The sequence below is a fragment of the Metopolophium dirhodum genome, chromosome 1 (assembly GCF_019925205.1).
Source record: "Metopolophium dirhodum isolate CAU chromosome 1, ASM1992520v1, whole genome shotgun sequence".
Classification (NCBI taxonomy): Eukaryota; Metazoa; Arthropoda; class Insecta; order Hemiptera; family Aphididae; genus Metopolophium; species Metopolophium dirhodum.
Genome location: NC_083560.1, coordinates 36568438 through 36595588, shown reverse-complemented (window position 1 = coordinate 36595588; position 27151 = coordinate 36568438). Strand labels below are relative to the sequence as shown.

The 27151-nt window shown below is 32.1% G+C and overlaps 1 protein-coding gene across 1 annotated transcript; it reads right to left on the bottom strand.

Annotated features, from left to right (window-relative positions):
- Positions 1 to 24238: 24238 nt before the first annotated feature.
- Positions 24239 to 25431, bottom strand: LOC132937487 (uncharacterized). The gene is made up of 2 exons (XM_061004312.1): positions 25406 to 25431; positions 24239 to 25291 (listed from the first exon to the last, which is right to left on the bottom strand). Exons 1-2 carry the CDS (start codon positions 25429 to 25431, stop codon positions 24577 to 24579), a joined length of 741 nt encoding a protein of 246 aa, XP_060860295.1. The 3' UTR covers positions 24239 to 24576.
- Between the last annotated feature and the right edge of the window lie 1720 nt (positions 25432 to 27151).

Genomic DNA, 27151 nt, shown 5'->3' with positions numbered 1-27151 from the left:
GAACCGTTGTAACTTGGTGTAATATATTTTGACTGGCATAACCTTTACATTGTTCGTCAATACTTAACAAACCTGTTCCTACTAACTCTATAGTTTCAGATAACTCATCTACTCCACACGTTAATACTAAATTCTCTTTTCCTACTGTATATAGCCACGTGTTCTTAAACTCTAATTTATGGAATATACTTCCATGTAATTCAAAATATAAATATTTACACATTTGTGTTTTCTCCTTTTGTTTCGTAAATAACGCCATTTCACAGTTAGTATTAGAATTTTTAGAATGTACGGGTTGTACGGCATAACAAATAAAGTAATTAAGTATTCGTTTACAAGTGTTTAATTGTTGTGGTGTAAAGGTCGTAAAATATTCATTCGAAGGACTTATCGCGATATAATCATAAGTGTTTTGTACGTACGCGAACTGTTTATTTTTAATTTTAATCGGCATCGGAATTATATTATACAAATTGAAATTTTGTTGATCTATTAACGGTATCTTTATATTATACATTAATAATTGATTTTTATATACTACACTGACTTCCGATAATTGATATAAATTATAAGGTTCAATATTGTCTAAATCAATCGGTAATGATGTACCTTTGGGTAATGATAATTTAATCTCCCTCATACTTTCCCGTAATGCCTCAATTGATAACACTCCCGAGTGTATTTGACCTGCCCGTACCAAATTTATAATTTCTGAAATATAATTGGTCTCGAATGCATACTGACTTAGTAGTAAATTTAACAACAAATACGAATCATGTATTCGTGTTTTGTGATCTAACTCACTTGTTTTATTAATTACTTGATCTGATATATTTCTTATATCTGCAATAAACTCGTTGATTTTATCTCGTAAGAACGTAGTATCTCTATAACTCTGTACAGATTGTTTAACTACTGCTTTAATGACTCTCGTCTGAGATTTTATAATATTTAACTCATTTTTTTCAGATTGTTGTAACTGTAATAAATTATTAAAATTATCATCACAAATTCCGAACAAAATATTTGCTAAATTACCTACTCCATTAATTAATCCTCTCCTCCCCCTTTTAGAAGGATGTCCCAATGTTTCTAAAATGTTAGCCCTTTTTTCAAAATTTCGTTGGTAAAATCGGTAAATACGGTTCTAAAATTTTGACAAATAATATTAGATTTTGATGGAATTAATTCGTTTTCAATGCAATATTGTTTCGTAGTGTCTAAATATGTGTCAAAAATTTTCCCTCGTTCATTATAAATTGTTAAATTAACATAAGTCAAAAGTGTCCATTGTGTGTTTATGATCCTGACGGATCCTTTATTTTCAAAATAAAGTCCCGAGTGATTGCTCACGTGTGTAATATTGTATAATGCGTGTTGTGTTCCGTGTGTTGGTGTGTGTAAAACAAACAGACCTATGATAACCCTAAAACAATTTATAACTAGATTAGTACTTTGATTTCGATGTCAATTATTAAATTACACTTATTCTAATTTCTAAATTGTTTATATATTTATTTACCTACTTAATAGCTCGTTATTTTATATTAATTTTTTTTTTCTAAGCATTTAATCAATTATTTCTTTAAATAACTGTAAATGATTCATATGAACGCGTATAACTTTATTATTTTTCATAATAGACACATTTACGGGTTCATGTACTTCTACTACTTCATACGGACCTATCCAATTTGGTTCTAACTTATTTTTCTTTTTCATATTTTTCATAAGTACCTTATCGCCTATCTCTAATTCAATTGGATTAATATGTTTGTCATAAATAGATTTCGATTTTATTTTTGCTTCAATTAAATGTTTTTTCGCCATTTGCCTTGCTTCCTGCATACGAGTTCTTAAATCACTTACGTAATCATTGTAATTATAACCCTGTGATGGTGGTTTCAAAAAACTAGAAGGAACAACTGGCTGAATACCAAACACTAACTCATATGGTGTAAACTTATGCGCTGTGTGAGGTGTCGTGTTATACATGTACATAGCATAACTCAACATTTCGCACCAATTTTCAGTTTTTTTATCACTAAAGTTCCTTAAGTACTCTTTTAAAGTCTTATGACTACGCTCTAAAGAACCGTTTGTCATCGGCAAATAAGCTGTTGTTTGCATTTTATTAATTTTTAATAATTTGCACATTTGTTTAAATAATGACGATAAAAAATTTGAACCTTGGTCACTTAAAATATTTGTAGGAATTCCAAAATAACATACGAATTTTTCTACAAATGTCTTAGCTATGGTCGCGGCGTCCGTGGTTTTTAATGGATATGCCGCCGAAAATTTAGTTAAATCATCTTGAAGGGTTAAGATGTACATGTAATCATTCCTTGATTTTGTCAGAGGTCCTACTATATCTAAAGCTACCCTTTCGAATGCTCTCGATGACGTAGTGGTAATTACTAAAGGTTGTTTACTTTTCCGTTTTTCCTTATTAATTTGACACGGTTTGCAATTGTTTATATAGTTCCTAACTTATTTTTTATGCCTTTCCATTGTACCCATTGACGTAAACGTTTTACTGTTCTAGAAACTCCCTGATGTCCCCCTATGCACGTCATATGTTGTTCTTCAATTAATGCTTTTTTTACTTCATCGGAAATTTTGTAATCTGTATATATTTTTACTTTAATATCAGTACCTTTGAAAATGTATCATAACATACTCCGAACTATATTATAATTAAGGTCAGACATTATTTTTGGAATTGCTAAAACTGTAATTTTTTCCTTTACGCATACGTTTTTTACATTGATTAGCGTTTCGTATAGTATTTTATACGTTGGACTTTGATTAAACGATTCTTCCGTAAAGGCATATAAATATTTCCTACCACTATCACATACTACTTCGACCTCCTTCACCTTTGTGTTTCTGAATACCTGGCTACGTATGTGCCCTAATTGATTAATATACTCGCATAATACATCAAATTTTAATTGTACATCTGCAGTTATAGTAAAAAGTATATCATAATCGCTCAGAATATCATTATATGTTTCATTAATTTCTTCGATATTATTATTTATATACACATTGTTGTTATTCATAAATTCTTCGAACGACATTTCATCCAATTTTTTTATTACACATATACGCGATAATGCATCTGCATTACTGTGTTCCGTGCCCGGTTTCTACACTATCTCGTAGTCGAATTCCTGTAATAATATACGCCACCGTGCTAACCTTGAGTTCATGTCTGATATGTTAAATAGCCAAACTAGTGGCCTGTGATCCGTAATTATTTTAAATCGTTTTCCCCATAAGTAAGGCCTAAAATGTTTAATACCAAAAACGATACCCAAACATTATTTTTTGATTGTAGAATAGTTTACTTCACTTGTATTCAGAACTCTCGACGCATAAGCAATTGGTTTATCATTACCCATTTCCCCTTGACACAGTACACAACCTACAGCATAATTTGAAGCATCGGAAGCTAATAAAAACTCTTTGTCGAAATCCGGGTACTGTAATATTGGTTCTCTAGTCAAAATATCTTTCAATTTTTCGAATGCATATTGATATGCGTCTCCCCATGCAAATTTTGTATTTTTCTTAAGTAACGAAGTTAATGGCTTCGCGATTTTCACATATTCTTCAATAAACCGCCTATAGTAACCTGTTAACCCTAAAAATGCCTTAATGTCGGTCGTATTTTTCGGTATTAGTACTTTTTTTACGCATTCTATTTTCCCTTCGTCGGGTTGTACCCCCTCGGCTGATAATTTGTGTCCTAAAAATACTACTTCCTTCCTTAAAAAGTGACATTTACGAGGTTGTAATTTCAAATTGTTTTCCCTAAGCTTCACAAAAATAATCTGTAATTTCTTAATCATAGAACTAAGTGACTCAGCACTTATTACAATATCATCCAAATATGCGTACACATTTAGGTCTTCACAGCCTGTCAGTAATGCATGCATTAATTCCGAAAAAACCGCTGGCGCTGTTTTTAAACCGAAAGGCATTTTCAGCCATTCCCAATGACCCGTAGAGGTCGAAAATGCTGTTTTATGTGTGTCCCCGGGATGTATCGCAATTTGATGATAACCATTGGCAAAATCTAACGTGGAAAAGTACTTCGCATGTCCTAATTTATCTAGAATATCAGTAATTAAAGGAAGTGGCCAACAGTTTCCCTCCGTAATTAAATTTAGCTTTCTGAAATCTACGCATAAACGATATTTCTTTTCACCGTCTATCCCTACTTTTTTTGGAACTAAAATCAACGGATGATTCCATGGTGAATTGCTTTTTACTATTACTTGTTGTTGTTCTAAAATTGCGACCTGTCTATTTATCTTTTTTTTTGTTGTTCATCCAATCTATATTGACGTGTATTAATAGGTGGGTGATTAAGTGGTGTCTTAATTTTGTGTGTAACGAGATCCGTACCAATAATCTTATCTCCTTCTACAAAAAACACGTCCAAAAATTCATAACATAAATCCGATAAAGCCTTAAGTTCTTCTTCGTTAAGATGATCAGTTACTAACTGTTCCGCAATTATTTTAACTCTGTCTGAAAATTTAATTAATTCTGACCTACTATTACTATCAGTTTCAAAGTACATGATTGCTTTTTCATCACTATTTTCACCTATTAAAGCGGGCTCAATAACCTTCGTATCTGTATATAAATCCCAATTAATTTCGTTCATTTTAAACTCCTGCAAATTAACATAGTTTTCTGAAATATTAATAACATTTGCCATGATTGCATTATTTTCACATAAAGATATAGTATTTCCTAACCATATTGATTTGGATAAATTTTGCTTATTTATTACGACCGAATCGCCATTAATAATGTTTTCGTTTGAAACCGAAATAGTTAACACATTACTCGACCTCGGTGGTACGCTTATCATATTTTCTTTATTTTGCTGCCTATCAATTATCATTTCGCCTTTCCTTAAATTAAGCGTTACATCATTATTGCTAAAAAACGGTATACCAAGAATTCCGGTCATCGAACCTGGAAACTTATCATCGACTACGTGAAAAACTGTATCGAAATAATTATTTTTATCAATAATCAAATTGATTTTAATAATGCCTAAAGTTTTTATCGAATTCTCGTTAATACCTATTAATGTAGTTGTTGTAGCTTCAACCGGTACATTATTTTTTATCGCCGATAATTTAATGATGTTCAAATCTGCGCCTGTATCAATTAAAAACATATTTGTTTTTCCCATTAAAGCATTTGATTCAATTTTAATCTGATTATTATTTAACGAAATTACTTCCTTATTTGCTCCGTGTCTTAAAATAAGTATTGACCTATTTTTAATATCGCCTATCGTTTTTATTGTCGCTGAGGACGATGAACCTTCACTATTTTTCGCTTTTTGTTCGTTATTGAACTTAAGTTTACGGCAATCCTTAACTATGTGACCCGGTTTCTTACAATAATTACATAAAATTGGTGAATATGAAGTACTACTACTACCGTATTCTTTTTTTACTATCGACTCGTTTTTCGCGCTGTAGTTCGTATTACTCTTAGGTTTTTTACATTCCCTACTTAAATGACCGTAGCCTTCGCAATTAAAACACTTAGGTTTTGAAAAAGTAGAAGTGTTAGGTTTGTCAAATGTTGGCTTTAAATTTTCTAACGCCTGTTCTTCTTCTAACGCTGCCTTAATCATTTCTTCAAGACTACCTACTTTCATTGCCCTCAATACTGTTCTAATTTGAAAATATAGTCCGTCTACAAAAATGTTTTGCGCTTGCGTTGTCAATACCTTAGAAATAGTTTTACTCTCCGTAGTAGATTTATCCTTCGTAATTTCGTTAATTAATCTATATAGAGCTAATTCTACCCTACCTGCATAGTCTTGGACTTTTTCGAATTTAGCCTGTGTAATAATTGAATTAAGTTGTTTTGATAAATACGTCTCCGAAAAGTTGTTCCCAAAATTCGCTCTAAGGATTGTTATCAAATCTTTATAATTTGTTATTGTTTTATGATGAGTAATACATAACGCTTTGCCGGATAAATTGCATAGTAACGCTTCTAACACGTCATTAACGATAGCATCCTCAATATGTTTAAAAACGAACTCACATTTTTTTTCGAAAAGATTTAAATCCTGGGATGGTAATCCTGCAAATTCTGGCAACATCCTAATCGCGCTATCAAAACTTAATTTGCTCATTTTAATAAGTTCTATTTGTTCCGTTAATACTCCTAAGTGTGCTAGGTAATTATTTCTTTGTTCACCTGCTTCGACCCTACTAGCTTAATCGAAAAACCACTCTAACTCTGTATCTATTTCTGACATAAATAAAATATTATATTACCGTAAAAATTGCATGTTAAATTCTTTGACTCGAATGATGATTGAATTGGTATAGATGTTGATTGCAGTTGCTCTTACTGTTGATTGCAGTTGAATTGTATTGTTGATTGAAGTTGACTTGACTGTTGATTGCAGTTGACTTTTATTGTTGATTGAAGTTGACTTGATTTTCTGAATGCAGTTGAATTCTTGATTGAAGTTGACTTGATTTTCTGATTGCAGTTGAATTGTTGATTTCGTTGAATTCGGATTTAGAAAGACGTTGTATTGTTCTAATTCAATTTGTAGCTTAAAACATTCGACACACCGCTGCCACCAAAATGTTGTAACGTGTCCGATTCAGCACTCGAAATAGAATTAGAAGTATAATAAAGATACACCAATGTTCGTATAATTCAAAGTATTTTTATTAAAACATAACAAACGTCTGTACTGGATTTAGAAGTACATACTCTCGTCGTCTCTGGTATTCGACTCCTCGAGTTTGTCTATCACCTTCCTATTTATGCTACGCGGAGTCACCTTGTTATGATGACGTCCGTACGATCTCAAGGTGTACTCTATTTCTAGTCATCACCTTTGATCTGCGCTCACGCTTTCCTATAATATGGACTTTTAGCAAAGTCAACGAATGTCCCTACATACATAATTATACATATTATTTATATACTAATAATGAGGATTATTACAGCTCTACCCGTATTTATGCGGGTTCTGACAATGACGTATTGGTGGCGTGATATCTATATTCTAATATTACTTCCCTAGTAATGTCAAATTGCATTATGATGGGACTAGATCCATCGATCTCTGATCCACGCTTCCTGTTATTTAGGCCTATTTTACATTGCATATTACTACCTACATTACCCATTATAAATTATACTAAATGTATAATTTATTCTACGTGATATTGTTTTATATCGTATTATAGCTGTGGGTATTAATACATCCCTGATATTGTTGAATTGCACTATTTTGTGACTCGGTAAAACAACTTGTTGTTTTCACCTTTGCTCTATGTTTCCTGTTATTTAGGATTATATTAATACCTACGTTACTACTCATAAATTATACTATGTATAATTTATTATTTTACTTATTTTATTTAAAATAATATAATGGCTTTTGGGCTTACTACATCCCTCCCCTCTAAGATGAAAGTCTCTGACTTTCAAAAAAAAAAAATAAAATAAAATAAAATATAGCATAGAAATTTCCCCCCATTAATTCATGTTGAATTTTAATTTGGAATAGATTAGGTGGGGACACTATACGCTCACTTTCTCTGGAACAACTTCTACTGCGGATGCTTCCATTTGGTTGGTTGATTGTAGTTGGCTATATTACGTAATTGTACAGAATTCTTTCTCGGAGTTGCTTTAAGGTGATCAATCTCCCAACGGTGATCCAGTGAAGAATTTTCCTCCTTGATTGAATTAAGAAGATTGGAAAAATGTTTAAAATTTTCGAAAAATTGTTTTTCTGTTCTTCTTAGTATCTTTTGAGACACCCTGTCCACAGCGCCAATTTTGTAACGAACCAACTACTTCAGCTCAATAATGGAAGTATTTTGAAATAAATAACAAGTTGAATGTATGAGTTATGTATATTTATTTTTAATTTAACGTAAATATTCAAAGTCCAAAATAATTAACTAATACACTTTGGTAAACGAGATGTGACTTAATATTTGACTTGGTGGTTTATCTGCTGGTACCTCGTCGGGTATTCCTAATAGCTCCCTCCTATGGCATTTTTAGTATAAAAACGGTATATCTCTGCGTACTCCTGAGGTCACCTTTAGACGTCATTCGTATAATTATGTTATTTTAGGAATATATATTTTGTACAAAGTCATGATCTTTTATGCTTATTATATTATTTGTTTTTCCTAAAATATGGATAATGCGTGCATATACTTATCACGTGTTGCGCGGTACCATTGATGTTATTACTATTAGTCCTGTACTCCTATCGATGTAGGATTTCCGGGATTACTGATATTATTACTATTAGTTTTATTGATGTATGCCGCCCGGGGTTACGTGCTCCCTGCAGCATTTATGTCTATTATTGAATATATCATTATTATTAATATATACGTAGTCACAGCTCGTTACACCTCATCACCCTTTCAAAGGTTTTTGTAGGGCTACAATTTGTGGAACTACAAAAATCTTTAAATGTGTACATAAAAGAAAGTTTACATAAAACATGGACAACATACATAATTACATAGTTCATAAGTTTACAATAATATTATATATAAATTATTAATTATAACTAAGGTAGTCAAGTCTTTTAAGTAGTCACTAAGGTAAAATAATTCTAACTTAGTGACTACTTAAATGCTATATTTAGTTGTTGAGCCTTCATTATGTGTAGTATATTAGCCCCTGATTCTTCTGTTTACTTTATAGCTTCCCGTGTTTTCTTAGTGCATTTATCATCGCATACACCAAATAAGGTGTACATAGCGTTACATACTGTTTACTAGCCCCCTTCTTTTCCGTTGCTTATTATCCAATTGATCCATACCACTTCCTAATGACATATACATACGTTCTTTTTGTTTACTTATTTCACTATATAAATCCATTATCACTATCTGGTATTTTCCGCATAAATCGATATGTTTTTGATCAGTACATATCTTTGTAATATTTTTCATTTTTTCCCCCAGTAAATCATATTTTGTTTTGTACTCCTTTAACGAAAATTATGTTACAAGTTTATATTCAGCCCCTATAGTCCTAGACCCTAGTACGTCCTAAATGTTCGTAATATAATCCCTTGCCATTTCCATAAGGCATATTTTTTAAGTGTTCTGATGTATTTATTTTGTTATAAGCCAGGTAGGCTTACAACGAGTTTTTATAGAAGGTGAAGGTAACTCAAAATAAATAACAACTTGTTAATTAATTAAGTACATTTTTAAAATAAACACACACATATCGACAATGATAATTTACGAGTCATACGCTTGGTGTAAGACTGCTCGCTCTCTGCCCTTTACAATGCACTTATATAATATCTGAACTTATGTTATAATTAAACAGTTTATATTCGCACTACATACTTGTGTTACTTTCCTTATGACTATAATGTTTTGCACAATTGCACAACCATTCGCATAACCCTGATATCTGTTCATTGAATATAAAGTATTGATTAGTACTACGTGTTAATAATATTACAACGACGTAGGTGGTCTTCTACACCTCACCTACCAGACGAATGATTATACTTCAATAAGAATAATTTTTCGCCCTTACAATTTTCTTAAACTCTAGTGGTTATCGGTATAAATTCTCTCGTGTTAACTATATGTATGTTACTTCTATTATTAGTTTTACAATTTTTATATATATAATAGCTTAATACTATTATTACAAATGCAATTATATAATATAAATATTGATATATAGTTCGTATAACTTACTTTTCCTTATATCTAATTTCTATGTCTACTAATTCGTTTACCTCATCTAGCGATTGTGATATATCATTAGTAGATTTATATATATTTTCGCGTGATTTTTCCAATTTCAAATCTTCGAGTTTTGTGTAGTTTCTAATATTCAATAATGTTTTCGGTATTTTAGACCATGGCACTATATCTATATTCCTATTAGTTGACAAATGATTTATTGGTATTAGGACTGAATCAGATGTAAAAATCCTACAATCCTCCCTTATTGAAATTATCCCTGTCCCTGTTAAATTAAGTTTTATACTTGCTTTTGCTTCCTCACAATATAATATAACATTTTCTCTTGAAACCGAATATATCCATGCGTTTTTAAATTTTAATTTATGAAATATGTTTTCTACTAACGTAATATGTCGTACATGACATGTTTTTGGTATTTCTACTGGTTCTAATAGTAACTTTACTTCACATACTGTTCTTTCATGTCTATTGTATATTGCTTGTCCTCCTGCACACAACCTATAATTTGGTGTTTGTCTACATTTATTTAATTCCTCTGTCCTATACGAAATGTAATTTTCATAATCTTTACTTACGGCTAAATAATCCATTTTTGGGTTTATGTACATATGTAATGGATCGTTATTTCCACTTACTGGTAATGGTATTAAATTATATAATATAAATTCGTAATTATCAATTAAAGGTATTCTTATCAAAAATATTAAAGTTTTATTTTTATATATACATACTACATCGGCTATACTTAATAATGTATGAGCTCCTATTATGTCCAATGGAACTGGTAATCTCTGGTGTTTAGGTATATCGTTTTCGATTTTTTTTATTGTTCTAAAATATCTTTCGGTGTAAAAACACTAGCATGAATAACACCCGCTTGTGCTGCTGTTACAATTTCTCCTAATAAATCTACTTCAAATAATACCTGACTTATCATTAAATTAAATAATATAATCTGTTGTTCCACCAATTGTTCCAACTCTATATCCATTATTAATTCATTCATATTTTTTAATTGATTTTCTATTTTTCCAAAATTTTCATTTAATAATATTTTTTCCTTATTTATATTAAAAAATGTATTATTATAAAGTTCTACATTTGACTTAACTGCATAAATTTGTTCTTTTATTATATTTAATACTTTATAATTACTTGAATGTAATTCCGAAATTTGAGTAGAAAATTTATCCGCATATTCTTCTGTTAGAGTACCATATAATTGTTTATACATATCCCCAACAAAATTAAACCAACCCCTTTTTTTTCGTGATGTGGGTGTAGTTCCTAACATAAAAAAATACTGATTTTTCCTTTATTCCAATTCTTCTAGTAATGAGTTTATTGTAATATTCACATCATTACACTTAGCATTTTTTATTACTTTTGTTACGTTTCTACATACTCCCTCAATTACTAAAAAATATTGTTTTAACGTAGTAATTCTTAAATCATAATTAGTTAAATTTACCGAAGTTATTATATTCCAATTTATATTTATTAATTTGAACTGTCCTTCATTCTCGTAATATAAGCCTGACGTATTTGGTACTTGAGATATATTGTACGTACTGTCTGCCAATATGATATCTAATATTAATGAAGTTGCCAAAACTAACCTAAATAACAAACAAAATTCTAATTTAATATTTACTCATCAAATGCTTTCACATTGTTAATGTGAACACGTACATTTTTATTGTTTTTCCGTATTGTTATGTTCTCATTGTCATGCCACTCTATTACCTCATATGGGCCTTCCCATTTAGATGCTAATTTATTTTTCATTTGATTATTCTTAAGTAATATTTTTTTACACGATCCTTTCGTTAATGGGTTCATTGTTTTATCGTAATTATCTTTGCTTTTATTTTTACTTATTATTATAGTGTCACGTGCTACCTCGTAACACTCCTGCATTCGTCGTTTCATCATGAATGAATAATCGTCATAATTGTATTGCGGCTCCACCGGTTTCGAAAATGAATTAGGTATTCGCGGCGGATAACCATATATTAGTTCAAACGGTGTATAGTTTGTACTAGTATCAATCGACGTGTTATATGTATACATAGCATATGATATTAACTCATCCCAATCGTTTAACTTTTTATTTACAAAACTCCTTAAATATTCTTTTAGCGTCCTGTGTGACCTTTCCAATGCCCCGTTCCCTCTGGGTGGTATGCCGTAGTGTGAATTTTTTTTCACCTGTAGTAATTTGCACACGTTAGCAAACACTTTACTCATAACATTTTGGCCCTGATCAGTTAGTATGGAACCTGGTATCCCGTATGTACAAATCACCTGTTCTACGAAATGTTTTGAAATAGTATTCGCATCCGTTGTTTCTAAGGGTATCGCTAAACTAAATTTGGTTAAATCATCTTGAATAGTTAACAAATACTCCTTGTTACTAATCGTTTTTAATAATGGTCCCACTATATCCATGAATATTTTTTCAAACAGCCTTGTAGCCGTTGTTGTAATTATTAACGGTTGCTTAGTTTTCCTATTACTTTCTTTATTTTTTTGATACAATTCACAATTCTTTATATATTTTTTTACTTCCGATTTTAACCCCTTCCAATTAAAGTTTAATTTAATTCTTTTGACTGTGCGGGCTACCCCTAAATGTCAGCCTAATTTATTCTCATGAAATTCCTTAATAATTTGTAACTTTTCCTCGCTTGGAAACGTTTGATTATAGTCCGTATTATCTAAGAAAATTTGTATCTTTATAATGTGTCGTGAAAAATCGTTTTCATTGCCGTAACGATTTCAAAATTTAGGTTAAAAGTCTCGTAATCTAAACGTGGAATTGCTAATTTTTCTATATCATGCTCTACACAAAATATTTTTACCTTTAATAAGATTTCAAATAACTGTTCATAACTTGGCACTAATGGGTACTTCTCTGCAATAATGAAAAAAAATATCTTCCTATCTTCACAACCACTTATTTTTATAATTTGTCCTATTTCATGTTTCTGTTGTTTCTCCTCCTGAATATTAAATTGCTTTGCCATGTATAAAACATCCATAGCCAATTTACCCCTAATCGATAAATCTCTTGTTACTGGTAACCCTATGTGGTAATCCTCGTCCGCTTCTAATAGTGTCCCTTTTACTTCTTCTATGTTTTTATTCACTACTTTTTTACTAGCTAACGCTTGATTAAAATTATTGTACGTTATTTCCTCCTGCTTAGCTGCTATTAGTATTCGACTTAATGCATCAGCATTTTGATTTTCCGTTCCTTTTTTATAAATTATCTCATAGTCATACTCCTCTAATTTTAGTCTCCAACGAATTAATCTCGACCCGGGGTCTTTGACATTAAACAGCCAGGTTAATGGTTTGTGATCTGTCACTACCCCGAATTTAGCACCCCATAAATAAGGGCGGAAGTGTTTTACACTCCACACTATTGCTAGACACTCTCTTTCGGTAGTACTATACCGCTGTTCGGCGCTATTTAATACTCGAGATGCATATGCAATAGGGAGATCTCTCCCAGCACTCATTTGTGAAAGTACTGACCCAATTGCCTGTCCTGAAGCATCACACGTTAAAATAAACATTTCGTCAAAATTTGGGTACTGTAGTATAGGTTCGCTCGTTAATATTTCTTTCATGGTACTAAATGCTTTCTGACACATGTCACTCCATACAAATACTACATCCTTTTTTAATAATGCTGTCAAAGGTTTTGCTATTTGACTATAATTCTTAATAAATTTCCTATAAAATCCTGTTAACCCCAAAAATCCTTTTAATTCCATTTGGTTCTTTGGCTGTGGAAAATTTACTACGCTTCCAATTTTTTTTTTCATCTGGACGCACCCCATCACCTGTTATAATATGCCCCAAATATGTCACCTCCTTCCTTAAAAATTCACATTTGGACGGTTGAATTCTTAAATTATGTTCACGTAATCTACTTAGCACTTTTTCCAATTTTTCATTATGGGTCCTTAGATCTGGTGCAAATATTATTATATCGTCTAGGTAAACGTATGCATCTACCCCTTGTAATCCTGTCAGTACATTATTCATTAACCTTTGAAAAGTACTAGGTCCTCCTTTTAGTCCAAATGGTAGTCGTAAAAATTTGTAATGATTTGTCCCCGTTGAGAACCCTGTTTTGTCTGTATCTTTTTCATCTAGTTCAATTTGATGATATCCTGCCTCCAAATCAAGAGTTGTAAAGTACTTACATTTCCCCAATTCGTCCAAAATTTCCGTTATCTGTGGTAAAGGAAATACATCGCCTACCGTTACTTTATTTAATTTTCTAAAATCTACACATACTCTATACTTTTTTTCTCCTGATAATCCCTCTTTCTTTGTAACAACTATTAATGGTGCATTCCAAGCCGAATTGGCTTTTACTACAATTTTATTCTCTTCCAATTCTCTTATTTGTCTATCAATTTCCTCTCGCTGTGCTCTGGGTAACCTATATGGTTTTACGTTTATCGGTGTAATTCCGTCTGGAACTGGTATTGAATGCTTAATTGATTTCGTCGTCGATAGCTTATCCCCCCCTAAAAAAAATAAATCCGCGTATTTAAAACATACTTCGTATATAGTTTCTTTTTCTTCTCTATTTGAATGATCTACTCTTAACACGTCTAATAGTAAGTCAATCCTATTTTTCTCGTTGCTGCATATTAACACTTGTTCACAGTCCTCGAATTCTTCATACTCCAATTTATCTAATTCCAATTCATTTATTTCTTTCAACTCGTCCGAATTATTTAACACTATTCCTTTCATATATTCTCTTTCTACTTTGCCTATTGTACTACCAATTATCACGTCCTCATTAATGCATTGGCTTTGAATCACCAAACACTTGTTTTGTAATAACTTATTCACTTGTATTGGTACTATCGTTTGCGCGCGTGGTGGAATACTAATTTTGTTGTCCGGTACTACTAACACATTCCTCTCTAGGTCAATGCACATTTTATATTCCTTCAATAATTTTTTCCCTATTATACCGTCTACATAAGTAGGAAAGTCATCAAATACTACTTCGAATTCCGATGATAGTTTTACGTCACCTGCTATTAACTCTAATGTTGTTCTTCCTAATGTTAGAACTGGTGTCGCGTTTATACCTCTTAGTTGTACCGTCTTACTTGGGAACATTCTCACGTCTCCCTTTAATTTCGAAAATGTAATCAAATTTAAATCAGCACCACTATCCACTAAAAATTCTCCGACATTTTTTTTTAATAATAGTACATCACACTTAACACATTCGTTTTTCATTTCAATTATGGTCAACACTCGCGCTTGGTACTCACTGACTGTTAATGAGTTCGCTACCGGTGCATTACTTCCACTACTGTTACTACTATTTTCACCTTGGTACCTATTTTTATTTTTTATTTTATAACAGTTTGCCATTACGTGTCCTGGTTTCTTACAATAATTACACGTTATTTTTGCTTGATCTTCCCACTTCTTTTTATCACTTTCCCGATTTGTCGTCTCGTAACTTTGACTTTTCCTTGCCCTGTACTCTTACTATAACACTGGAAACTCTTATGTCCTATTTTATCACACTTAAAACATTTAATACCCGATTTTACGCCTTTGTCAGTATTTACAAACAACTTCCTATTATGTTCCTGAGCTAATAACGCTTTTTCCTCTTCTAATGCGACCTGGTATGCTTCTCTTAGTGTATTTCTACTCTGAGCCTTTACTAATATATTATACGGTTCTCTCAGTCCTGCTACAAATACATTTAATGCTTGCTTTTTAACTATTTTGTTTATCAATGTCTCTTCCGTTTTTTTTGGATTCTCTAATACCATTGCCTCTATTAATTTAAAACAAATACCTTCGACCTTTTCATTATATACTTTTATTCCATCATTCTTAGTTTGTACACATGCTGCTAATTCTAATTGCAACCGACTCACTGTTTGATATATTCCAAAATTCTCCGTTAAAATGGATTTTAATTCTTCAAACGTACCAATGGTTTTAAACCTAGTTACCTGATCGGCCCTACCTGATAATTTTGCCAATATCCCTTCTATAATTAATGGTTGAAGAGTATCTACGACATTATTTGAAACATATTCACATGATTTAATAAAACTACCCAATTCGTTTTCCTCTCCCCCGTACCTTGGTATAAATTTAATCCCTGATTCATAAGTTAATTTAGGAATAGTCATTTCTACTATTTCAATTTCAAATAATTCTGTCAACTGGTGATTACTATCGCTAGATTCGATACTACTACTATCGCAACTTTGACTATCGTCAGACATAAACAGTTACAATAATAAAAAAAAATATTATTTTTATTTTACTTCAACATGACGCCCTGATTGTACTTCTCCTTTGATTGATTGCCACTTTGTTGTCTTCTGTTGTCCGTACCCACTGTTCCTTTTCTGTTGCTGACTTATCCTATGATTGCACTCCTTGTCCACCAACTCCCGATTTGAACCAGGCTTAACACAAGCCACGCCTGACCTGAACCTCCTTGTCCGTGTGATATATGAAAAAATTTGTTCACCTCCTGAATGTCCGCTTCAACAATTATACCTATTGTATTACTACTACAGATAGTATACAATATATTATGTTTGAAGAGCACCGCTGCCACCAATTATGTTATAAGCCAGGTAGGCTTACGACGAGTTTTTATAGAAGATGAAGGTAACTCTAAATAAATAACAACTTGTTAATTAATTAAGTATATTTTTAAAATAAACACACACATATCGACAATGATAAAGTACGAGTCATACGCTTGGTGTAAGACTGCTCGCTCTCTGCCCTTTACAATGCACTTATATATCTGAACTTATGTTATAATTAAACAGTTTATATTCGCACTCTGTACTTGTGTTACTTTCCTTATGACTATAATGTTTTGCACAATTACACAACCATTCGCATAACGTATTTTTTAAAGGGCGTTGAATTAGATCGAGCAAACCTCGTGAAAGATTTGGGTGTATATCTAGACTCTTCTCTTTCATTCAATGACCATTATATCCATATTCAAAATAGAGCGCCCTCGATGCTAGAGTTTATAATGTGGAGCTGTAATAATTTTTATAATCCTAAAGCTCTTAAATCACTATATTGCGCCTTTGTTAGATCAATTTTGCACTATAATTCAACAATTTGGTCTCCTTACTCATCTGGTCCAATTCATTCGCTAGAGGCCATTCAAAATCGCTTTTTGCGAATTATAAGTAATAAATGTAATATTCAACGTCTGCCTCACACTTCGTATGAACCATTATTATTATATTTAAACATGAATACCCTTCAGGTTAGAAGGGTAAAACATGACATTTGTTTCATATACAAACTTTTAAATGGTTATGTTAACTGTCCAGATCTGCTGTCGAATGTTTCTTTTTTGGTTCCGGGTCATACGACTAGACAACCCTGTGCCATTCCAGCGTACTTCTTATGGTAAAACGCTCCTTTAATTAGATCTATGCAGTATGTGAATGATCTCAACATTGATATGTTTATTTGTAATTCTATTGTTCTTTTTAATTTATATCTTAGTAATTTAATTAATTAACTTATTGTATACAACAACCCTCATCTAGTTTATATATGTAAATTTTTTTCATTTTTGTTCACATGTATATTGTTACTGGGCTCGCCCGTTTAATTCTAATAAATAAATAAATAAATCCTATTTTTTCGGTTCGATTACGTAACCACCAGTAATTAACTTTATCGGTCTACCGCCGTTGTACGATAGTAATTATTATAATTGGGTGCGTGTCGTTCCGGTACGGCTGTGCGATCGTTCCCCGGTGTCCAATTTAAATTATCACAACGTTTTACCTATCGTTATAATCGTTCCAGATTGTCTTCGTTGTTATTGCTGATTTTGTGTTATCACTGATCAGCTGGTATGTCGGTTTTACTCGCGTAATAGATTATGTGTTATGACGACGATTTTTCCGTCCACCATATTTATTTCCGCGTTTTAGTTTACTAACAATGATAATCTCTGATTTTATATGATCACGCTTGGTAGACCGAGACTTTAAATTGTTTTACACATGTTAGGTCCGTGCACACATTGACGATTAGCTTTAAGTTGCCCATAAGCTGTATGTCCCGTGGTGACCAGAGCCCACGTATATCACTCGCGTTATAGGATGTCGTACGTCTGTGCATTTTCATGAGTACGTTTCGCATACGTGCTATTAGGTCCTCGTCGCGATACGAGTGTGATGTAACATGGTGATAAAATGTTGATATTTGGTGGGGTGAACAATTAATATTTTTTCTACCTTCATCTAATTTTTGCCAAATATTTGAGCATTCACCACCATCTATATGTGTAGGAAATTATTCTATACATTTTCTTTTTGCTTTTTTTTATTTATTATAATTCAATGCTAGTTGATCAATGAAATTCCGATTGTTGTTATATAGAGATTTCTTGCAGAGACAGCTCTGTTGATTTATATTAAAATATTATATCTGCCGGCCAAGGTGATTTTCGAATATGTTACCAATTCGCTGTGTGTTATGAGTGTCGTCCCGACGTACAAGTTATGATCTTCATCCATAATACTTCATTAATTTTTTGTTATTATCGAAATCGATATCCGTTATTTATTTTTTTTTATTTTTTCTCGTTATTTGCATACAAGCTGCGTTTGTCCGAGGCCGTCGTACAATCTGTCCGGCCGCAGTAAGATGTCTCCGATGCCCCCGTCAGCTCCACCCACTAGCTTCATGAATACTTTCAATTCACAAAGATCATCGTTTTTGGGAGCTCAAGAACGTTTCCAGGATTCCGTATCTGAATTTTCCGGGCAAATTTAATTAACCCATCCACAAAAATGTATTGTAGTATTCTATACCAAAAATGCGTAGAGTAAGTACTCATCCCAATTATTCAATTTCTTATCAACGTTATGCCTAAGGTAATGTGATAATGTCCTACATGCTCTCTCTAAAGCTCCATTGGCTTCTGGGCGATAAGATCTTGTGTTTATCTTATTTATTTGCAATAATTTACATACCTCGGTAAATATTGAACTTAAAAAGTCGGTACCCTGATCGGTTAATATTGTTTGTGGTATACCGTGTGCATACAAAATGTATTACGAACGCCTCGGCAATAGTGTTAGCTAGGTGGTTTGGGAGAAGGATGCCCATAGTATATTTAGTTAGATCGCATTGAAGTGTTAATATATATGTATTCTCTGCTAATGTAGTGACCAGTGGGCCAACGATGTCAATACTTATCTTTTCGAATAGTTCTGAACTTGTTGTCGTGATTACCATGGATTGTTTTACTTTTTTATTTGTGAACTTTTTCTTTTGACATGATGCTCAATTTTTATATATTCGATTACGTCTTCTTTTAAACTTCGCCAATTAAATTGTGTTTTTATGTTTTTTTATTTTTCTATGTATTCCGACGTGTTTGCCGGTTACGGAGTCGTGACATTGTTTGAATATGATTAATTTTTCTTCGTCACTGAATTCTAACTTAGAACAAATAATTATGTCTACTCCTGTGTTTCGGAAAACACATCGAATCATAGCACGTACTTGTAAAACCCAATTTATTCATAGCTAATTTATTCAATGATTGTTCTTCACATAATAGTTTTAGATTTAATAGTGATAGATAAATATTTCCATACGTTGCTTTTTGTTTGTTCCTACTTTTGGTAATTAAGAATATTATATACCTATTTTTATCCCGTAAATAATTTACTTCCCCAATTGCTTTGCTAGGTGTTAATTTTTGATCGTTGCCAAATTGTTGTATTAATTCGTAATTTATTCCTGACTTTATTAGACTACCGTTTACTTCTTTTACGTGGTTATTAGTTATTAATTGTTCAAATTTATTTAAAAATGCGGGATAACTTTCCTTTTTTAACTCATTTATGCTATACATCCTAGTGAGTGCATCGACATTTGAGTTTTATATTCCTGGTTTGTAATGAATCTCATAATCGTATTCCTCTAGAAGTATTCGCCAACATGCGAGTTTTGATAGTGGGTTCTTTAAATTGAATAACCATGAAAGTGCGCGGTGGTAGATCAGTATAACAAATTGTCTTCCATATAAATAAGGTCTGAATGTTTTTACTGCGAATATTATGACTAAACACTCGAGTTCGGTAGCGCTATAATTGTTTTCGCTTTTATTTAAAGTTCTAGATATATATGCAATATGTAAGTTTCGTGACAGTTCCCCTTGGGATAATATGGCGCCTAGAGCTTTTCCACTTGCGTCTGTGGTAACAAAATATGGTTTTGTGAAATCTGGATATTGTAATATGGGTTCCGTACAAAGGATATTTTTTAACTTATCAAACGCTTCTTGGCAAGGGGTGTCCCAGTTAAAGGTAACGCAATTCCCTAATCGATTTGTCATTGGTTTTGCTCTTAAACCATATGATTTTATAAACTTCCTATAATACCCAGAAAGTCCCAGAAATGATTTAATTTGTTTTACTCTTTTTGATGATGGGAAATACTGACTCAACCATGGCGGGGTCCGGCTGTATGCCATTTTCACTAATTATATGACCTAAATACATACACTGTTGTTTTAAAAACTCGCATTTTGCTGGTTGTGTTTTTAAATTATGATTTCGTAATCGTTCAAATACGTCGCGTAGTTTTTCGGTATGATCAAGTAAATCTTTTCCGTATAATATTATGTTATCTAAATACACTAAACATTTTATTCCCACGATGCCCACCACTACATTGTTCATTAAGGGTTGGAAGGAACATGGACAAGTTTAAAGACACATTGCCATTTTCTTAAAATGCCAGTGACCTTCATTAGTCGAAAAGGCTGTATGCTCTTTGCTTTTTTCATCTAACCATACCTGGTAAAAACCCGAAGCAATATCGATGATGCTGAATAGATTACATTGCCCTAGTTGGTCTAGTATTTCGATTATGCTAGGTAGTGGGTGGTACTTGTTTATCGTTACTTTATTAAAGTTCGAAAATCTACGACTATTCTAAATTTTGGTATTTGGCTCGCGTCAAGTTTCTTTTTAACTAATAATAAGGGAGCTTTCCATGGTGAAAAGGAAGGTTTAATAACGTCGTCCTTTACCATCTGTTTAATTTGGGAATCTATCTCGGCCATTTGCGCGTGTGGTAAGCGATACGGTCGCTTATATATAGGCTCCTGATTCTCCGGTATATTGATTTTATGTGTTAACGTATCTGTATATGTTAACGTATCCCCCGTTATATGAAATATATCTTCGTAATGCTCACGTATATCTTGTAAGCTTGGCTATTGTTTGTATTGTTTTGTCGTTAATTCCTCTTAACTTTACTGATTATGGTTTATCCACTATTTCATTGTTATCTAAAATATCGTTTTTTTATTATATTTACTTCACTTTCTGTGTCGACTAGAAATTCTAATTCCTTATCTATACACGCGGGTGATTTACATTTTATATGATTATTGTTGTTTATTTTCGTTCATATACCGGGGTAACAATCTCTGATGAATCCACGGATATATGATTGATCGTACGCTCTCCGGGGCTTACGTGAGATGTCCGCTCGTTTCCCGAATTATTATTACGTAACTCGTCGTTTTGTTTTTTATAACAGAAGGCTAAATTATGTCCCGGTTTATTGCAGTAAATGCATGTATCGCTCCTTGCATTATAAATAGTTGGTGGACGTGGGAAATTATTCTGATTGGGTCGTCTACTATTGTACGCGACATTGTTCATTCGGCATTGCGATGGAAAATGTCTTTCGTGGATGCACGTATGACAACACCTAACATTATAATTGATGTTTCTCGGATTTGCGTTTCTATTAGTATTCCTATCGTAGTGTTGTGAACCAGGTGAGAGACACTGTTGATAGGCTTCGAAGTCGAACAAATAATTCTTATTCGAATTGATTATAATATAAGTTTATTAAATATAAAATACAAATCAATTTATAATAGTTTCAAATTATTGAACTTGTACAATTTAAGACATGAATAATCAGCATGGATACCGTCAACTAGAAGCCTTCGAACTAAAGAGTGATGAACATTTCATTAGGGTCCCTCTTATGTAGATGCATTGATACAGAGAAAAGGTACCTCCTTTCTACGTGTAGCTTTGCTTTTATGTAAGAAATGAAATCATACTTTCCTTATACCTGTTATATTGTCTCTTCATATAAATAATTAATACTGCCCATCACGTACCGAACACATGCCGAACTGGGTGTGGTCTTATGCATTGTAGTATTTGAAACACCCCTCCCAACAAGACGAGGGCTTATGATTAATAAGACCTCTAACTATTGCTCATAGTGCTGAACTACTAGTATCGTGAAATCCACCCTTTACAAATATGAACAGTTATTATTAGTAGCTTACAAAATTCTTAATATTATGTTAGTACATTTCATGTATTTATTATATATATATGTATTTTTTTTTCTCATACATTTAGTCAGTATTATTTATTTTATGTGTATTTTTAACATTTTACAATGTAAATCTGAAATATAAAAATAACGAAAAAAACATAGGCATATGTGGTTTAAAGTAGAACAGTATATAGCAACACCGTGAGGGCATCTAATATTGTGGTTTTATTTTGTAACGATTCGAACACCAGATTGCATGACGTTACTTGCTCATACCCCTCCCACTCGTTGCGCCACACTATAAACGTGGATAGGATTCTATGTATTACACCTATTTGTATCCTATTTAAAGGATACCCCACGTCCCTATTGGCCTGCATAATGTGGATTTGTAGGCACGCTGGTATTTGGTTCCCTATCAAATGATACTATATGAGTTGCGCTTCATATAGTACCAAGCGTAATTGTTCCATGATCTGCACCAATTCTCTTAAAGTGACCATGTTTTCCTACAGAATATTTTATAAAGAAGTTACTTCTACTCTAGGCACTATTATCCTTTGATTACGGTTAGTATATATTTTGAATAACTTATACGTTATTATCAAACCTAATATTGTACTTAATATAATAATTATTTTAGTATGCATACTACTGGTTGATTTCAGTATACTCTTATCTTTTTCCTCTTGTACCTCTTGTAACTCTTCGATTGTTTTGGAAAAAATCCCTAATATCGTTTAATTTAACTACCGGATTTTGGAGGATAAGTAAACTTTCAAGCTTAGCACTGGGTAGTAGTGAAATCTTCACACTAGTTGGTATGTTCACCGGAGGAATGAAGTTGGTATACTGAACGGACTTCAGATGCCAGTTAGGTGTTAATACTACTTGTGGTGTGTGTGCCCTGCATTGTTCACTTAGAGTTATTATACCTACACCCCTTAATTGTATATTCTTAGCGTTGGTCCACTAATCACAGGTGACAGCTACATCGTCCAACGTGTTTATTATATAAATCCATTTAGTATGATATTTCAACTTATGGTAAATGTGTAACGAACCAACTACTTCAGCTCAAATAATGGAAGTGTTTTGAAATAAATTAACAAGTTGACTGTATGGGTTATGTAGATTTATTTGTAATTTAAACGTAAATATTCTAAGTCCAAAATAATTAACTAATAACTTGGTAAACGAGATGTGACTTAATAATTGACTTGGTGGTTTCTCTGCTGGTGCTCGTCTGATGGACACTTGTCCATCGACGTACCTCGTCGGTTATTCCTAATAGGTCCCTCCTATGGCATTTTTAGTATAAAAACGGTATATCTCTGTGTACTCCTGAGGTCACCTTTAGACGTCATTCGTATAATTATATTATTTTAGGAGTATATATTTTGTACAAAGTCATGATCTTTTACGCTTATTATAATATTCGTTTTTCCTAGAATATGGATAATGCGTGCATGTACTTATCACGTGTTGTGCGGTACCGTTGATGTTATTACTATTAGGCTTTCCGGGATTACTGATATTACTACTATAAGTTTTATCGATGTATGCCGCCCGGGGTTACGTGCTCCCTGCAGCATTTATGTCTATTATTGAATATATCATTATTATTATTATATACATAGTCACAGCTCGTTACACCTCATCGCCCTTTCAAAGGTTTTTGTAGGGCTACAATTTGTAGAACTACAAAAATCTTTAAATGTGTACATGAAAGAAAGTTTACATAAAACAATGGACAACATACATAATTACATAGTTCATAAGTTTACAATAATATTATATATAAATTATTAATTATTGTCATAACGACAATTTACATAATTTCTTTTAATGACATAATGGTTTTTCATTTTACATAAATTTCTTTTTTTTTTTTTTACATATTACATTTTCATTACATAACAATATTTTGTTTTTCATAACATTACAGTATTCTTGTTTTCATAACATAACAATTTTCAATTACATAACAATATATATTTTTCATCTTATATAATATAACTGTTTCATTTATATAATATAGTAATGTTCATTTTTCATAGTATAATAATTTTAATATAAAAATTTCTTTAATACATTTTTTTTTTTTTTTTAATTTAATACAATAATATATGATTAGTAAATTGTTTATGATTAGATTCTCATTAATTACAATAATGTTTGTTAATCATAATATTTTACAAATGATATAATATTTAAAATCTCCTGTAGCATTATAGACCAATATAATAATAAGTGTGTTAACTATAACAACAATAAGTAATTTCCATTTTTATGTCACATGGTTACCGTTTTACTAAAGGTCGAGTAACCATGTTTCAATCAAACTTCAAATGTACTTATGTTAAAAACTGTAAAATAATTCCTTTTACTAACCAGGAAAATGACTAATTAAATTTTCATATTTGTATATCCTAACTACATAGTCAAAAATACATTTAGTGTATATGACATCTGTGCGTGGATCGTGGGCATGAGTTACCTTATGTTTCTTATTACATATTAAATTATGACCTTCGGTAAGGTTAAGTATCCTTCCCGATTTATCATAATGCCCTACTTCTACTTCGAAAATTAGTTCCTTAGGTTCTACTCTTTCTAATTGTAAATAAAATTGTTGATTTAGATGTTTGTCGTAACAACGCAAATTTAATAATGGAAATTCTGTTAATCCTAACCTTTTTAGTATGATTATGTCCGAACTCCCGCCCCATGCTACTATTATATTAATTTTGTTGTCTCGCATTATATAGTTCCTGATGTATGTTACATTTAAGCTATTTATTGGTGCTTTCAAACTTTGATTGAGTTGATCTAAACAGATGTCTCTCATCTCCGTTTTTGTTTTAATGATTCGTGCTAAGGCTGTTCGGGCCACTAATATTTCCTTGTCTCTCATTGGTCTTACTTCCTGGTCTTTTGGTAAATATAACGGTCTTCCTTCCAATTTTCTTATTTTAAAACGGTCCAGACTATTTGTGATAGCACCTGATATCAGTACCATACTAGTCTTGTGGATGTTGGTGAATTCGAAATCTATGATTACGAATTTGTGAGTATTTTTTCTATATATAACATGAACATTTCTATATTAATTACATTAATTAATTATTTACTAATTACATTATAATTTGTTATACTTTTTCAAATCAATAATTAATCAACAATAAATAATATCCATTTTCATGTCACATGGTTACCGTTTTACTAAAGGTCGAGTAACCATGTTTCATGTTAACTTCAATAAATCAATAATAATAAATCGTAATATCTATTGCTAATATATTTTTATGTTCCAATAATTGTTGATATACTTAATTCAATATCTCTATCTTAATTAGCTACATGAATTACTGCCTTATTTTTCATTAAGAATTGTTGTCCTAAAATACCATCCTTAGGTATAAGAAACGAATTACGTACTACTTGAAATTCTGTTTCTATATTAACATTATTAAATCTTAAAGTTATCTTAATTTGTCCTATTGTTGACACTATCTTATCATTAATTCCCTTTAAATATATTTTTCTGTTTTCTTGTACTAATGTGTCACCTGTCAAAGCACTAAATTTTATTAAGTTAACATCGCTTCCAGTATCTATGAGTAATTCTATAAATTCTTTTCTTATATTGACAGACTGACAAGTGACGTGATTGTTGTTTAAGACTGATACGATGTGTAAACATCGTCGAAATCTTCCTCGACTGTGGCTATTAAATTTATCGGGCGAGCGCCACTCATGTCCCCCGATCTTTGCGAGTTTCCCGAATCATTATTATACCTATCATTATTTTGTTTCCTGAAACACTTAGAGACGTCATGTCCAGATTTTTTACAATACGTGCATATAATGTTCACCGGAGCGTTGTAATTAGTAGGCTGTCGCGTGAAATTGTTGTTAGTTGGACGCGAATTACTATTGTTATTAGTATGACGATTTTGAACACAGTCTCGAGCGAAATGGTTTCCTCCGCATTGGTAACATTGTATAGTGGCCATTGCGTGGTTATTATTCTGATAATTACGTGTATAATTATTATTGCGATTAAAGTTATTATTACCTCGAGGCTGATATTGATTACTACTATTAACATTGTTCCTATTACCGTGATTTATATCAGGTCTATTAAAATTCGTATTTCGAGTATATTGTGATCGATTAAAATTTGAATTTGGATTAAAATTTCCTCTCGGATTGTAATTTTGTCTAGATAAATTATAATTAGGTCTATTATTATTCGGAGCATTGTAATTATTATTTTGCCCGTTAGAATTTCTGGTATTCGCGGTGGAGTTGTTTACTTGTCTACCTGAACTATTGCCTCCATAATATTGATATGCATCGGTCTCAGACTTAATCTCGGTCTCTTCGTCCTTATGCAACCTGGATTGCTAACTCCAAAGTGGGTGGTTTTTGGGATTTTACGATGGTCTTTAAACTAGGTATTAACCCCTTAATAAAAACTACCAGCGTCTGTTCTTTTAATTGATCGCGAATTGTATCAGCTTGGTCTGTAGTTTTTCCCTTAGTGCTTGCTACACATAGATTGAAATATAATTGTTCTACTCTACGCGCGTATGCACCTACGTCCTCATTGTTTCTCATTCGTACGGAATTTAATGCTACTTGCAATGAAGATGTCGATTGTTGTGGTTCAAATGCATCTAACAGAATTAACTTAATACCCTCCCAATCACTGGTGTCCCTATATCGACATACATTTAACGCCTGATCGAATAACTTGGTGTTAATAAATTTCATAAGTATGGGTAGGTCATCTTTTTCCACGGCTGAACAAGCCAAATCGCAAGCTTTAATAAATTGGTACACGTCCCTTTCACCGGTACAGGTGGGGATCATAAGGGTGGCTTTGTCTAACGGAATTTTGTTAGGCATTTTGGGTTTTCTAGTTCGTTTAACTGGTTCTAACTGTGTGTGTATAA

Bases quoted from the DNA above. Each gene is read 5' to 3' on its own strand.
- LOC132937487 (XM_061004312.1), bottom strand. From the start codon at position 25,431: ATGGTTACTCGACCTTTAGTAAAACG. The intron at 25,292-25,405 runs GTAACCATGTGA...TAATTAATATAG, and splicing joins ACTCGACCTTTAGTAAAACG to AAATGTTCATGTTATATATA.